Raw genomic sequence first — 16,003 nt, 5'->3', positions numbered from 1 at the left:
TTGTATGATGCGAATAATTATGTGAAAAGTTTTTCATGTAAGTTCTACAACCAAGAAAAGTAATCATCATTCACATCATACCATACCATGGCATTGTGTTGGCGTTATGGACGTGACGGTTTTGCGTGGAATTGCCCTCAAACAAACAAAACTTATCACGCCTTGAATAGGGAAAACTGAAATGCTTATTGCGTTTTAATCTAATGGAAAATATATTGTGAGGGAGAGTTCATCTTGTGGGTGTGTTAGCCCACCAAAGCCAGCATGTCTGGCAGGTGCCTCATTTATAATATTTGATATTACCACGGTTTGTCTGAGTGTTCCACTATATCTGTAACATCGAAGCTGCGCCACAGGGAGAGCAGTCGCACGCCCCCTCCAGAGCCGACCGGGCTCACCGGAGTTTTGAACACCTGAAAGTAATGCACTAATGAGCCGTAGACTATTTTAGAGACTCTCCTGGCTGGCCTCAGTGTGAGGAATTGTTTGTAGCTTGTTCAACATACTAAGCCGTGATTATATGCATTGAATATTTCGTGTATGACCCAGATTGTTTTTCCCGACTGTGAATTTGGATTCTGTATTGGACTGCCGCTTTCTGATTTCGACCGACCTGTTACGACTTGGACCGTGTTTTCTGAACTGCCTTTTGGATTGTGCTTTGGACACTTTTGCCTGTTATATCCCTGCCTGCGTACCGAAGTTGGACTGTACTGAATTACGTCTGTGGATCTTCCCTCTGTACTGTCGCTAAATAAAACTCCTTTGCTTCCCGCACCTGGGTCCCTTCTGTAGTCATTACAATATCATTCACTATCTATCCACCTTGTATGTATGACGCAACCACTGCATTGCTGATTTATCAAACACATTTGTGTCCCTTTATTCCATAATGAAGCTTTATTTCAGAGTCTACTACTACTGGGGGGCATCCGGGGCTTATTGAATTTCCCCTTGGGGATCAAAACAGTGTCTGCCGGTCTGTTTGTCTATTATCTATCTATCTATCTATCTATTTATCTATCTATCTATCTATCTATCTATCTATCTATCTATTTATCTTATCTATCTATCTATCTATCTACTGGTTAGGGAATTGGACTTATGACCAAAGGGTAGCTGGTTCGATCCCTGACTGGTAGGAAAAATGTGGGTGAGGGGAGTGATTGAACAACGCTCTCCCACATCCACATCCACGGATGAGGTGCCCTTGACCAAGGCATCTAACCCCCAACTGCTCCCCAGGTGACGGATTAAGGGCTGCCCTCTGCTCCGGGTGTGTATGTGTGCTCATAGTGTGGGTGTGCTCCTAGTGAGCTCACTGCTCTGAGTGTGTGTGTTTGAATGTGTGTACACTACCCCTGGATGGGTAAAATGCAGAGAACAAATTTCCAATGGAAACTTCCTACAGGGCTATACAGTATAACTTAACTACTTGTGGCTCTTGCTCTTGGGCGACTGTGCAGCAGCAGAAAAGCTGTGTCTGTCTTTTGCACAACTAACAAACTTTAGTACAGAGCAAGGAAGGCACAGACAAGGCAGAAGGACAGCACAATTCCGTTACTCGTTGCTGCTCATGGAGGCTCATTCATCATACATAACTGATGTGTACCGCCGTGAAGCTGGCCCCCCATGTCATCCAGCATTAAATGAAATCTACAATCTCCAGATGGTAGACATGGCATGCTACTTTAAAAGCATACAGTAGGATTACACTATTATTGAGGGCCGGTCAGGAATACGTTTTTTAACCCTTAAAGGTGTAGGTTTTTGAACATTCTAAGTTCCGCAACAATTGAAGGTTCTAAAATTCTATGTTGAATTCAATGAACCCAGATATTCTTTAGAACGTTCATTTCTCAACATTCCCGTCACACCAGTGTGACGGTACTCCTTTAAGGGTTAAGAGGGCAAGCATGCATGAATGTGTGAATGTATATTAAAGGAGAATTCAGGTGATTTTATAGACATACAGTAGATCTCCATTTCTCGAGGTCACCGAGTACTGTTGGTACGAAACCCCCCCAAAAACAATCGTTTTTATCTAGCTTGAGTGGCTGCAACAACCGTTAGAGCTTCCAGGCAACTACAGTGTTACACTCTGGGGGCATGTTTATGAGCCCCCATGTTCATGCCCCCAGAGTGTAGCACTGTAGCTGCCTGGATGCTTTAGCAGTACTTGGTGAACTCGAGGAATGGAGATCTACATGTATGTCAAAAATCGCCGGAATTCTCCTTTTACACATTGGTACACTGTTGAAGGTTAATTCATGAATTACAATACATTCCAAAAGGTTCTACCTCCTGAAAAACCGTCGATTAAACGCTGAGGGGGTCTTCGTTATGTAAGCTTGCAGTTCTTGTTTACTGGAGAGAAAGAATACATAGTATTCTTAGTAGTTAGTAGTTTCATTACATTGGTTACATTGCCATTTCATTTCACACATTTAATAGTACAACACTATCTTTAATCTTGTAGAGTGCAATTGGTATCTTCTGTAACGAAAAGTTCCAAAATTTAAATTCAAAGTTGTATGTCCAAGCTGGAAAATATGTCTGATCAAAACAGAATTCTTACCTTGCAGTTTCACATGGTACTTTCCACGGTCTACACGTAGTACTTTCCTCTTTGGTCTTTGGGGGGGCTTTAACAGAGGAAGTATGGGCCTCATCTGTAGTCTCTATATGGAGACTCCCTTCTTTCATATGAACACTCATTTTCCAAGATGTAGTTCCCCAAAACTGCAGGCATTGATAAATAAGATTGTTATTGTGATAGTTGTTACCACGGTATTACCAGGGCTGTGGGGAATGGCCCTAGAGAGGGAGGGACTATGACCGCACACTCCAGGCTGCTGGAGAGCATAGCAAAGAATGTATACAAACAGCGAAATATCATCCCCTTTACAGAAATCAGCATGGCCGCAAAACTTTAAAGGCCGACTGGAAGTGCCTACATGTTGCCATGCCAAGTATTATTCTGTCTCTTGACCTCTCACTCTATGCAGACTTGCTGGTTGTAATCTACCAGAAGAATCCTTTGGGGTTGTAGCCTCTGCTTTGCAGTCATTGGTTTCCCTTACAGAATATAACACCTAATGGATCTATTGTGGCCAAATGTAGGCAAATGGACGCTCTGAGAGACTCCTTCGGGACAGCTTCGGGTGCACTGACTGGAGTGTGTTACAGAATGGAGAGGACTTAGAGGAGGTCACACATTGCACAAAGACCACCTGAACTTCTGCATTGACATTGTTGTTCCCACCAGAACTGTACGCTGCTTTCATAACAACAAGTTTTGGATAACCAGCAATGTCAAGACCCTTCTAAATAGGAAAAAGGTGGCGTTCAGAGAGGGGGACATGGCAGAGCTGAGGCGCGTACAGGGGGAACTCAAAGTCAAGCTGAAAGAGGCTAAGGAGGACTACAGAAGGAAGGTGGAACAGAAGTTACAGGAGAACAACATGAAGGAGGTATGGGACGGTATGAAGACCACGGTAAGAAGAGCAGCAGCTCTGTGGAGGGGGACCTGGACAGGGTGAACCAGCTGAACCACTTTTACTGCCCTGCTCCAGCTCCAATGGCAGTGGTCTGTCCACCACTCACTGCTGACTCAGACACTGCTCTTGCCTGCCCAACCCACACCTCCCCACTCACTCTCAGTGCAACACTCACCCCCATCATCACAGGCTATCGCACCCATCCCCCAAATGGTGACAACGGCTTCAGTCAACAGCCAATGTGACAATGGCTTCAGTCAACAACTATCAGCCTCCAGCCACCCGATAACCCCCTCAGACGTACCCCCCCCCCCCCCCCCCCATCATCACTGCTGATCAGGTCAATGGACCGCTAAAGAAACTTCGACCTAGGAAGGCAGCTGGGCCGGACAGACTGTGTCCAAGGCTGCTCAAGGTCTGTGCTGCTGAACTGGGAGAGCCACTGAGGCACATTTTTTTAACCTGAGTCTCCGTCTCGGACGAGTACCAACACTGTGGAAGACATCATGTCTCACCCCCGTCCCTAAGAAGCCACACCCAAGTGAGCTTAATGATTACAGGTCTGTCACTCTAACATCACATGTGATGAAGACAATGGAGCGACTGGTCCTGCGCATACTCAGACCCCAGGTACGCCATGCACTAGACCTGTTACAGTTTGCATACCAGGAGAAAGTGGGCGTGGACGACGCTATCACTTATCTCCTACACAGGACACATTCTCACCTAGACAAGGGGAAAAGTGCTGTGAGAATCATGTTCTTTGATTTCTCAAGTGCTTTTAACACCACCCAACCCCTTAGACTGAGAGACAAACTCTTGCAGATGGGTGTGGACGCTCACCTGGTATCCTGGATTACAGATTACCTGACCGAGCGGCCACAGTTTGTGAGACTGAAGAACTGTCTCTCTGACACTGTGATCAGCAGCACCGGAGCTCCACAGGGAACTGTGCTCTCACCAGTCCTGTTCACCCTACACATCTGACTTCTGCTACAATACTAAGTCATGCCACATGCAGAAGTTCTATGATGATACTGCAATTGTTGGGTGTATCAGGGACGAACAAGAGGAGGAGTACAGGAGCCTGGTGGAGGACTTTGTGCAGTGGTGCAAACTCAACCACCTTCAACTCAACACTGTGAAGACCAAGGAGATGGTGGTGGATTTCCGCAGGTCAAAGCCCACTCTGCTACCAGTCTCCATTGATGGGGTCAATGTGGAGGTGGTAAACACCTACAGTAAAAGTATCTCTTACAACTGGACAATAAACTGGACTGGTCAGCCAATACTGAAGCACTCTACAAGAAAGGGCAGAGCAGGCTGTACTTCCTGAGGAGGCTGCGGTCCTTCAATGTCTGAAGTAAGCTCCTCAGAATGTTTTACCAGTCTGCTGTTGCCAGCGTTCTCTTCTATGCTGTGGTATGCTGGGGAGGAAGCCCAAAGAAGAGGGATACTGGGCGACTAGAGAGGCTGGTAAGGAAAGCTGGCTCTGTCGTGGGAGCCGAACTGGAGTGCATCACTTCAATATCAGACAAAACTGAACAAACTGATCAGAATCTTGGACAATGAATGTCATCCACTCCATATCACTATTGTAAAGCAGAAGAGCCTGATCAGCTGGAGACTTTGCTCACTGTCATGCCCAACTGATAGATTGAGGAAGTCATTTGTCCCCAAGGCCATTGAACAATTCAACGCTTCACTTAAGGGTAGAGGAGAGATAGACTTCTCTGCATAGTCTGTTTACATGCTATATTAGCATATTTGCACAACACCTCCCTCCCTCCTGGACTGTGGCTGTACTTGATGCTTAATTGCCTCAATACTTGACCAAGGGCTGCAACCCTTTACCTCAACCTATTCTTGCACTGACATAGTTTTGTTATATTATCTTGTCTACATTATACAGTATTCTCTTATATGGCCATATTACTATCCTCACCCGTTCAACTGTATATTGCATCTTGCTTGTGTCTTATGAGGGGTCCACGACCATGGCACGCTTGATAGGGACAACAAGGAAGCGATCATCCTCAGCTGCACTCTGAATTACAGGCTCAGTCCCTGCCCTGTCATGCTTGATCATCCTTAAGCATCCTTAAGCACACTATATGTTGATATTTGATATTTGATTTAGTTTTTATAGTATATTTAGTATTTAGTATTTTAGTATCATGTTTATCTTCTATTGTTTCTATTGTACAGTGGAGCTTTCTTTTTCTACTGTAAGTGCATGTTGTGTGTGATGTCTATATGCTACTGACACCTTGAATTTCCCCCTGGGCATCAATAAAGTATCTATCTATCTATCTATCTAAATCACAATGTAAGTGAACCACACACATAGTATACACAAATTCAGTCAGTATTGTGGGTTTAATACTATCGGTTTATGAGCTGACAACTGCAAAGTTAAGTTCCAGCCCATTCATTTTAGTAGAGGGTAGAGAGATGTAATGGTATGATTTAACATCACAATCATAGTGACCAAAATGATCAGGTTATCCGCATTATCGCAATATTTTTTTTTAAATATCGTTTCTGAAAATGAAAACATTTCTGAAAATGTTTCTAAGCCAACCACCACCGATGGACAGTATTCCTAAGGACTCGGTCTGTCCTTAATGCACAGTAGCAACAAAACTAAAAGTCAAAAGAATAGCATTCATATAGCATAGTATCCTGTCATGGTGCCAGTCATCCGAAGCTGTGAAATATTCCTCCTTTTGTTGTCTTCATCATTACACAACTTGTCCAACTTTTGTCCCCGTCCCAACTTTTTTTAAAAGTCAAAATTAACATCAAAGTCTGAAAATTTGTAATTGATCAACATTTGATATGATGTCCATAGGCTAGGCCTAGGCTAAGCGTTCAGAATTTTGGAGGAATTTACCCTATGATAGTATCCTCAGCCTAATCTAGTAGCCTAATAAAATTATTTTCTATGTCATTTTTAATCTGATCAGGGGCCCCCTATCGGATGGGGGCCCCACTCCGAACTCGGGTCCCTTTCCACAGGTGTATAAAATCAAACACCATGCAGTCTGCATTCATAAACTAGGTGCTGCATTTTAAACACAGGTGGCAAGGGACCTGATGAAACTAATGAATACCTCACACATGTGATTAGCCAGATTTCTTTTGTAGGCCTAGGCTAAAAGAGTAGGATTATTGCTCACTTCGTCTGTTCTTATCATTCTAACCTGCCAAATTAACTATAATAGATTATTCTAGAAAGCTATGATGACATTGTTTCTATCTTTAAATCCAAGCGTGCACTGTAGCCTCACACTGCGCCTGTCAAAACACAGACAGCGCGCATTATGGACTCGCCATCGGAGACCCTGAACTGTGTTTGCACAGCAAATTATAGGTGAGTAAGTGTGCTGGTTACACCGGTTTCTCACTGATCGAGGTTCTTGATGTCTGTCCAAAGGATATTTTGCTAAACATGAATAGCTTACTTCAGCCATTCTGTTACACAGTCTTCAATAAACAAAGTTAACGTATTAATTTGAAGAACTACTGTATGAACGGGGTATACCCATAGTGAGAAATAAGGCCCAGCATGGTTTGCGGGGTTGGAGAGGAAGGAGCTGAGGAAAAAGGGAAAAGTTAAGCTTATCGTGGTTGTTTGTGATAAATAAACATCGCTTTCAGTTCGAACTCGTTTGTCCGTGAAATCTTTGAACATCTTCCCGAAGATATCAAGGTTTACACTTCAATAAAACCCATCTCTAAAATAGGCATTCTGAGTTTCTATTCTGCTTTAAAATAGCTTCTTTTTTTTACTTAGATCATCATTTAAGTTTGAAAATGTATCATGGTGCAGCCTCTGAAAGTGAATTATTCTTGCGAATTATTTTAGCGTGCAGTTTTTGATTGTCCCATTTAGGCCTATTACATTTCCAGGTAATTTACGTCCCAAATGTCATGTCTCTGCGCCCCTCACTTTCACTGGGTTGAGGCCACTAAAATCTCACAGGCACACCTTAATTATAATTTCACTTTGTGAATAAGTTTGGATATTTCCAGGCTAAGGCCAATGCCCACGGATTTCCCAAATCGAAAGTGAAACCGAGTCTATTATCTTTGCAGTGACCTTTCCGCATCATCAATCTCTTGTATTTGTGTAGCCTGTGTTTTAAGATGTTTAAGCTACAGGACAGTAGCTTGAAATGCAATTGTATTAGTTTGAGTAAAATTAGCCATTGCCTATTGACTCATGATCGCCTACCCGTACCGAGGTAGGAGGCACAACCCAATCTGACCTTGAGCCGAGAGATGTCGAAGTTTCCACACAACGTAGCCTTATTTACTATTCATGCGAATGATTTGTATTAGGTAGACTATGTATTGTACTGTAGGCTACCAGGCTGTAGTAAAAGTTTGCCAAAATAACTTTTAAACCGATGGCTAGGCTAGGGTACTTACCGTCTAACTCGTCACCATTGCAGACTTGATGGCGGTGGCAGGTATAGGCAATGTACCTTTACTTCGAAAAAAACATCGACGGAGACGCAGCATCTGTGTTTTGAAAAATAATAATAATAACAGCAGCATGAAAAATATCCGTCAATCCAAAGGCTGGGACCTGGTGTGAAATAATGACACAAGTCAAATAAGGGTAGGCCTACAGTTTAGCCACTCCCAATCACCAAGAGGAAGTAGATTTCCACTTCCCTATACCGATGTGACCAGGAATGTCTTGGTCTAACATCTCTTTATATTAGTAGCCCAGTTGTTAAAGAAGAATTTGTCATGTCATATTGAACACTGCACCTCCAACTCTATAGGCTTCTGGGAAAACAGTAATATAGGCCTACGTGTGTAAGCTAAGTATAAGTAGGCCTGATACTCTTTTGATCCTGTGAGGAAAATTTGGTCTCTGCATTTATCCCAATCCGTGAATTAGTGAAATACACAAAGCACACAGTGAGGTGAAGCACACACTAAATCACAGTGAGTTGCCTGCTACAGCCGCACTCAGGGATCAGTGAGGGGTTCAGCCATTCCTACTGGTTGGGGATCGAACCGCCGACCCTCCGGTTACAAGCCTGAAGCCCTAACCAGTAGGCCACGGCTGCCCCCTTGTTACAGTATGTGCACTCTCTAAGGGTAGGCCTATAGTTAAGCCACTCCCAATCATCAAAAGGAAGTAGATTTCCATTTCCCTATACAGATGTGACCCAGAATGTCTTGCTCTAACATCTCTTCTGTAGCCCAGTTGTTAAAGAAGACTTTGTCATGTCATATTGAACACTGCACCTCCAACTCTATATAGGCTACTGGGAAAAAAGAGATATAGGCCTATATGTGTAAGCTACATACATTCTCCTCCATTCCATTCACTTACAGGCACTCATCCATTTATTCCTCTATGCACTCACTGAATAATTCACTCATTCATTTGTTTTCAGATCTTTCTTTATTAATGTGTGTTCATGGTAACATGGAGTCCACGTCACCAGTGCTCCCTCCGTAAGCCTCCTGCTCCTGGTTCACCAGTCAGTGAGGTGGTGTTAGAAACAAAGAGCTATTCTACAATAGGCTATGTGATTCAGTAGGCCTAATGTATTATAAAATGAGGAGGAAGAAAGGAATTTTAAAAGAGAGAAAATAAACAGAATCACTCTAAGAATACAGTATGAAGATAAGTGTTTGATATTCTACAATATGTGATTAAGTTATGTATTATAAAGTGAAGAGGAAGAAGGGGATTTTTAAAGAGACAAAATAAACAGAATCACTCTGAGAAGACCGATTGATATCCATCCTCTTCACACTTCCTCGAAATCTGATGACCGTGTGTGTGTGTGTGTATGAGAGAGAGAGAGAGAGAGAAACCAGTGGCTGAAATTGTCAAGTCAACCAGAGAGAGAGAGAGAAACACATCAAAAAAGTCTCTATAATTATTTAACAACAGAAATATTCCCAAACAGACCAAACTTTGTTTTGGCTACCACTACACCACATGACATAAAGGAGTGATGTTTTACCAGCTGTCTACTCTTTCGCAGGCTTTTCTGTAGTTCTAGCCCCACCTGTTGGTACATACAGGCTATGTGGATGTTAGTTAACTTGAAAATGAAATTACATAGTGGAAAATGAAAAGTCTAAGATTTTCTTTTCTGCTGGAATTTTCATTTTGACACACAGTATCATGGAAAAGGCAAAGTCAAAATGAGCTTTTGTATTTTTGATATGGCCATGAATTACCAGGATGCCAAACATTACATTTATTTTTAATTTTGTCAAAATTACTCATGCTTTAGTAATGTTAAATGCCAAATGTGGGTATTTCATTTAATTTTTAATTCCAGGGGGATATTTCCATATGGAAATAGAAATGCCCCCAAAAACAGCCACACAAAGAGAGTCTTATTATAGTAGGTTAATTACTTGAATAAGGAGAGTGGACAAGAGCTGGTGAATAAAAAATGTAATGTGTACCACATCTGGTCAATCATTATAGGGATTTTATTTAATTGAACTGATTCAGCAAGATGTGGTGGAGTCAGGAGATGTACTGGATTTTATGCGCTGGATCCGGTTGGCTACAAATGTATGAATCCTTTTGGCATCATTGTTCACATAGCCAAGGACCACTATTGAGTCTGTCCACTAGTACTCTTGTAGGTTTTCAATCTCCAGCTCTCTTAGGAACCATGCTGATTTTACAGTAAGATGACAACTTGCTTTATGATTATCCCTATTAATACAGTACTGTTACATTTCCATAGCCCACCCATGGATGGATGGATGACAGAATTGTTTAACAAAATCATTTATTTACAGACATTTATAGCCAGATTAAGGCAACAGGAAAAATGCCCTTAATTATAATAGCATGACTGATCAAGTCAACAACGGTTACAATGAGCATCATGACGGGGGTATTTTATTCAGGTTCTTTCTAGAACTGCAGAGTGATTACAGTGACCTCCTCACTCACAGGTTACATACTGTATTTTATACACATGAAGTACACAAGAATAGAGGAAAATATAAAAAGGAACTATAAAAATATAAAAACATGTACAGCACAAATTCATGATTACAATTATAAAACATTAAAAGTCAAGTTGTACATCTTAACAGGTATTGTGTCTATTTTAGATTTCAGATGACACAGCTCTCGTTCCACTGTGAAAAAACGTTTAGTAATCTGGTCCCGGATGGCCCTACATACAGTAAATCACTGCACAGAACTAATCTGAGATCTCAGCACAACCATTAGACACTGATACTGTGTCCAATAACACAACAAATAAAATACTTTTTCCTTTTTAAAGGATTGAGGATAAATATGCATTTAGTCATTTAGCTGACAATTCCAACTGAAATTAATAAACATATTGTACAGTTATGCATGTGGTAAAAGTGCAAAAACATGCATAGTACACATATGTGTAAGTCAATAAGTAAACGCCACAATCATCTCCTCAAGTTTCCCAGAAGTTACATATTAAATACACATACAGGAAGCCAATACAAAAATAGAACAATTTCTAGTTTTGTTCATGTATGCAAAATGTGTATTTTCATCTTCATTCAGTCGTGAGGTACAGCGTTCAGTCTGCTGTAGGACGCTTCTGAAACTGGTCCCTGATGGCCCTATTTAAACCACCATCAATGCATCTGAGGTCTCTGCACAAGAACCACAGCCTTTACTGCAAACCAATAAAACAGCACTGAATGAGAATCAATATACATATCTACATTTATGCTTCACATTCATCAGCAGTACCTGTTGAGCTGCATTTCAGATGTATGTAACCACAACTGATAGCACCTTGGATTGGAAAGCTAGCATGCTAACAAGTGAGCTAAAATCCTAGTGCAGGTATCTCTTACCATACAGCTACTGTAGGCCTAACAGCTGGTTCCCATTTAACAGCCTAGTGAATCCTGAGTTTATTGTTAGAGGTTGAAAGTCAGAAGTGGCCTTATCCATTGTACAGTAGTCAACATGTTAAATGCATATAATAGACCCTATATGAAGACAAAGTCCAAAAGATTACAAATGTTATTATTGACAGCCCATTTTTTTAACAACTTATTTGTCGGATGAACTGAGCAAGTCAACACATCTGTTCCGCTCCAGGTCATTTGTTCCATTGTTCCATCCACGGAGTGTACAGAAAGTTTTAGAAAACGGGTCTAATTTCTTGTAGGTGCGTAGCACTCATGCATCTGGTGTAGCCAGTTCCATTATTTATAGTGGAATCTAATTTTTTAAGCATACGCTCCTTGGATAGAAACACTGTGTGCACCTGGTGTAGCCTGGCTGTAACAGTTAAAAGAAAGAGTCTGTACGTGTACACCAATAGCATCATCAATATGCTACTTCCTCTTGTGTAGATTTGTTTAAGTCCCTCCTCGACAAACTAGGATGTTCAGATGTCCCATAATCATGAGGTCTTTTAAGGTGTTTCACCAGGTACTCATCACATTCCAGTAGAACCCTGTAGAACTCCTCCTGTGCTGGACCTCCTTTCTTCTCCAGCATGAGCAACAGAGTGCGGTTCCGCATGGATCCGTCCTTGTTCTCCACCTCCTCTCTCTCCTGGGGGTTAAGAACTCTACATTTCTCCAGCCCAGAGAGGATGGGCCTCAGGAGCCCTAGACGAGTCTCCAGTTCTGCTTTGTGTCTGTGGAAGAAGTCCTGACCTGGCGGGGTGTAGGGACTTGAGGGAGAAGACGACGCTGGAACAAAATCATGGCAATTAGACATTTTTAAAATACTGCCTTTGTAGAGGGGCAAATTCACTAGTTCAAACGTCCCTTAAAATGGCAAAATGAACAGACCAGGCTGTAGGCAGTAAGGAGATGACTGCATTAACTTAAAATTCATAAAAAAATGAATTTACATGCACTTCCATTGCAAGAGTGTTTGACATGTTTTAAAAGCACCACTGACTGCTTTTTTAATCATATTAATACACTTCAACCACAGCCCATTAATGGAACCATAAAATTAAAGGGAAATTTAAGTAATTTTACAAAATCATCTACTTACTTGATGGACTTCCACCTATCTGGTTGGCTGTGAATAAAAGTAGGAACATTTTCTGATAACCAGCATGTTATTGTATACATATTACCACATACATATCCACATATATTTGTAGATATGTTATTATCTGTGTACTTCTGTGTTTACCTGGAATCACACTACACCACACAGACTCATTTGTGCTTTTTTCTGTCAGATTCAACTTCACCTGGGCAAGCTTGGATAATAACACTTGGAATGTTGGACAGTAGTTTGTATAGTTCTCATAGTCAACAAACTCAGCACTCTGTTGGAAAATACATTATATACAATTGTTAGCTTATTGGTATGACGGAAATTTAAAGGTATTCTGTATGTGTTCTCAACAAAAAAAAAAACATTTTAAATTTTACCAAAGGAGTCACTTCATGTTCCCCATCTGGATCAGATGAGAGGCAGTACGTTGTTTCCGGGATAAGTTTACAGTTTGGAGTGGTCTCAATGTACATCTCTTCCCCAGGCTCCTTCATTTTCTTTCTCTTCTCACAAACCTGGTAGCCAGGACACAAAAACACGACAAACATGTGTCCAACCTCCACAGCTTAGACTTACTACTTCTTCCAGCGTATACCTTTAGCAACCTACCTCAGAGATATCAACATTTTTCGGCAACAGTAAAACATTCAGTGTAGACTGGTGAAGGAACAGCAACACAAGTCCGTGGATAGGGGAGTATTTCTTCTTGGGCTGTTTCTTTGTCGCAGCATATTTAGAGCATCCCCTGATATTTATAACCACATAGGAGTCTGTTGTCTCATAAGGATCAAGTGTTTCAGATTCATCAGAGTCACTGATGTGGATTACGGACAAGTGCTTGCGTCCTTTCCCTGCAAAACATCAATATCCAGCAAATTTTCTCCCCAAGTTTAGCTTCAGTTTACATTCTGTATTTATTCCTTTAAGTCATGTTACAATGGTACATCTGCTTCTTTCCCTAAACATGACTGGTTTAACATGGCAGTATTTTAGTACTACCAAACATGAACTAATTACACAACATTTTGTACTCACCAGAAAACACCTCACAGTGTGGGAAGTGTAACTTTGACAGAGTGCCTTGTGGACATTTGATATCAAACAGGGGTCCTGCTGGTACATAGCCATCGACTAGCTGTACACAGTTCCATGGCTCTGTTCGGTACTGAACTTCACCCGCCGTCTCCATCTTGAACACCAATCCTGTGTACCGGCACTGAAACAGACCCTCTGAGGAGCAAGTGAACCTGGAGAGGTAAGTTATATAAAAAAAAAGTATTGGTACATAGCATGTGCTCTGGAACTAAAAAAAAACGGAACAGAAGTTGTACCTCCAATTACAGATGTATGAGATGAATTCTCTCTATATCTCTAAGATGTATCTGTCATATTCCACAACCATGAATGTACAGGATAATTACTGCATAATTAAAGTTGTGTAATAGCACATGTTGCTTTTAGAAGGATAACTCAACCTGTACGATCTCCTCTCATTGTATGGACAGCATTCTGGTGTGAATACCTGAATCAAGATTTTGGTAAATCAGTAAGATTAAATATACAAACATATGTAAATTACTCATTACATAGGTTGTGAAAGACTATAAAATGATTACCTCTGGTACAGCACATTTGTCACTAATGCTTTCAACATCTTTTTCACCAGAAATTCCTTCAAAACACTCTATAAGGGAATGTATTACAATCTGGGTGTAACTCAATTTGTCATCATGTACACTGGCCTCATTACTTGGTCATGATTGTGGATAGATGCAGAATAGTTGTTGAGATTATACCTGTCTCTGCGCTGGATTTACCATCACCATCATCACCACCACCACCACCATCTTCATCACAGTCATTAGTCTTGATTTTGAATGGACCATCACTCTCTTGAGGTTCAAGACACTGACTTTCTTCTTCAGATGATAAAGACACCTCTGCAAAGAATGTATTCCAGTATGAGTGCAGCTCAACTGATGATGTATTGTACAGTGATTACTGGGGCATAACTGTGGACAAATGTTTTGATGAGATTATACCTTCCATTATACTGGATGTATCCACTTGAGTAGGAGGAGCAAAACTGGATTCACCATCATCATCATCGTCATTATCATTGTCCTTTAAAACTTCCTTTATACTGGATGTATCATCAGCATCATAATGTTTCTTTGAGAGGTTGAGAGGTTCATCAGTGATCTCATCACTCTCTTGAGATACACAACTACTGGACACGTTAGTAATACTAAAAAAAAAAACACACAGTTCAACAACGGATTTTACGTTAAATATTACAAAACAACAACTTCTCAAAGAAATGTCAATCTGGAAAGTGGTCATTGAACCCAGGAGGGTGCTTGTGGCTTTTCTTAAGAATATTCTTGGTTGGTGATGTTGTCGTGTGAGGCGCAAAACTGTGGACCTGTCGGGCCTTGTAAAAGTCAACGGTTCTATGCAAAGTGCCTATCATAATGCTATGCAGTACTGCATTTTATCTTTGAACTGAATGATTAAAGGGTGAGGCTCCATTATTGCTGAAGCCAGGATATTGTTCATCTATGAAACAGATACCATGAGATCCAGAGCTGGCAACCGATAGATTAGTGTTTACAAGATATATGAGAAATTGGGACTGTGAGACATTTTAGTCCATATATATGTCATGATGGGCAGTATTTATGATACATATTTATATGATACATGATTTTGAAAAACAAAAAAAGTATTTTATAATTTCTACTTGATCAGGTTGAAGAAAGCGGTTTTGTATGTTGTATCAAAATACGTTATTGGTATGTATTTTTAAAATAGTGCAAGATACTTTCTGTGAGATGTCAATGTGATGATGTCATATAAGTGCAGCCATATGTATATGGTGCAGCCTCTGATTGGTGCTGACTGCCTTGGTGTCTGGATCAGTATCCCGTAATCAAGCACCTTTTTGTGAGATTTATAGGAATCAAGCTGAAGAAACCCTTGCAATGTAGGCCACAGGGCGCACACACACACACACACACACACACACACACACCACACATGCACACACCACACCACACAACACATGCACCCACACATAAACACACACACACCACACCACACCACAAATGCACACACACACACACACACACACACACACACACACACACACAGACACGCGCGCGCACGCACACACACACACACACACACACACACACACACACACACACGTCCCACTCTCACACCGACACATTCTATGGCTTTCAAATAGGTTCAGTGGTTAGAGGTTTTACCATTTGACAAGTTCAATATTTTATATCAGAACATATTGATCACTTAATATATTTTTTTTAAGTATATTTTTTGGGGCTTTTTATGACCACAGCTGGGGCCCACTTAATCATTTTTAACTAAGTGCTAAAATGTTTTTAAACTTTTAAATGAGTGTACTGTACGGCTGTTGATAATTAAATAATTGATTACTGGA

General features: G+C 41.1%; 3 protein-coding genes across 3 annotated transcripts in view; 1 reads left to right on the top strand and 2 right to left on the bottom strand.

Moving 5' to 3' along the window:
• The window catches only part of LOC121718038 (NACHT, LRR and PYD domains-containing protein 14-like), a 95,181-nt gene extending 87,034 nt beyond the window's left edge, over positions 1 to 8,147 (bottom strand). The window contains exons 1-3 of the mRNA XM_042102820.1: positions 7,938 to 8,147; positions 2,579 to 2,742; positions 2,302 to 2,367 (exon numbers count right to left, since the gene is read on the bottom strand). Of these exons, the coding sequence (XP_041958754.1) occupies positions 2,302 to 2,367; positions 2,579 to 2,718 (206 nt within the window). The 5' untranslated portion in view covers positions 2,719 to 2,742; positions 7,938 to 8,147. The remainder of the gene's footprint in view (positions 1 to 2,301; positions 2,368 to 2,578; positions 2,743 to 7,937) is intronic.
• The window catches only part of LOC121718035 (NACHT, LRR and PYD domains-containing protein 12-like), a 1,225,568-nt gene that overhangs the window by 134,631 nt on the left and 1,074,934 nt on the right, over positions 1 to 16,003 (top strand). Inside the window, exon 27 of the mRNA XM_042102784.1 lies at positions 3,002 to 3,068. Coding sequence (XP_041958718.1) covers positions 3,002 to 3,068 — 67 coding nt within the window. The remainder of the gene's footprint in view (positions 1 to 3,001; positions 3,069 to 16,003) is intronic.
• On the bottom strand, positions 10,617 to 14,465 carry LOC121718070. Its single transcript, XM_042102897.1, has 7 exons — positions 14,013 to 14,465; positions 13,573 to 13,784; positions 13,147 to 13,388; positions 12,915 to 13,052; positions 12,670 to 12,808; positions 12,526 to 12,552; positions 10,617 to 12,212 (listed from the first exon to the last, which is right to left on the bottom strand). The coding sequence occupies exons 2-7, from the start codon at positions 13,724 to 13,726 to the stop codon at positions 11,842 to 11,844; spliced, it is 1,071 nt and encodes a 356-aa protein (XP_041958831.1). The 5' UTR covers positions 13,727 to 13,784; positions 14,013 to 14,465; the 3' UTR covers positions 10,617 to 11,841.

This window comes from Alosa sapidissima, chromosome 9, assembly GCF_018492685.1.
Source record: "Alosa sapidissima isolate fAloSap1 chromosome 9, fAloSap1.pri, whole genome shotgun sequence".
Taxonomy (NCBI): Eukaryota; Metazoa; Chordata; class Actinopteri; order Clupeiformes; family Clupeidae; genus Alosa; species Alosa sapidissima.
The sequence above is the reverse complement of the archived record's forward strand: the minus strand, read 5'-3'. Positions and strand labels throughout refer to the sequence as shown.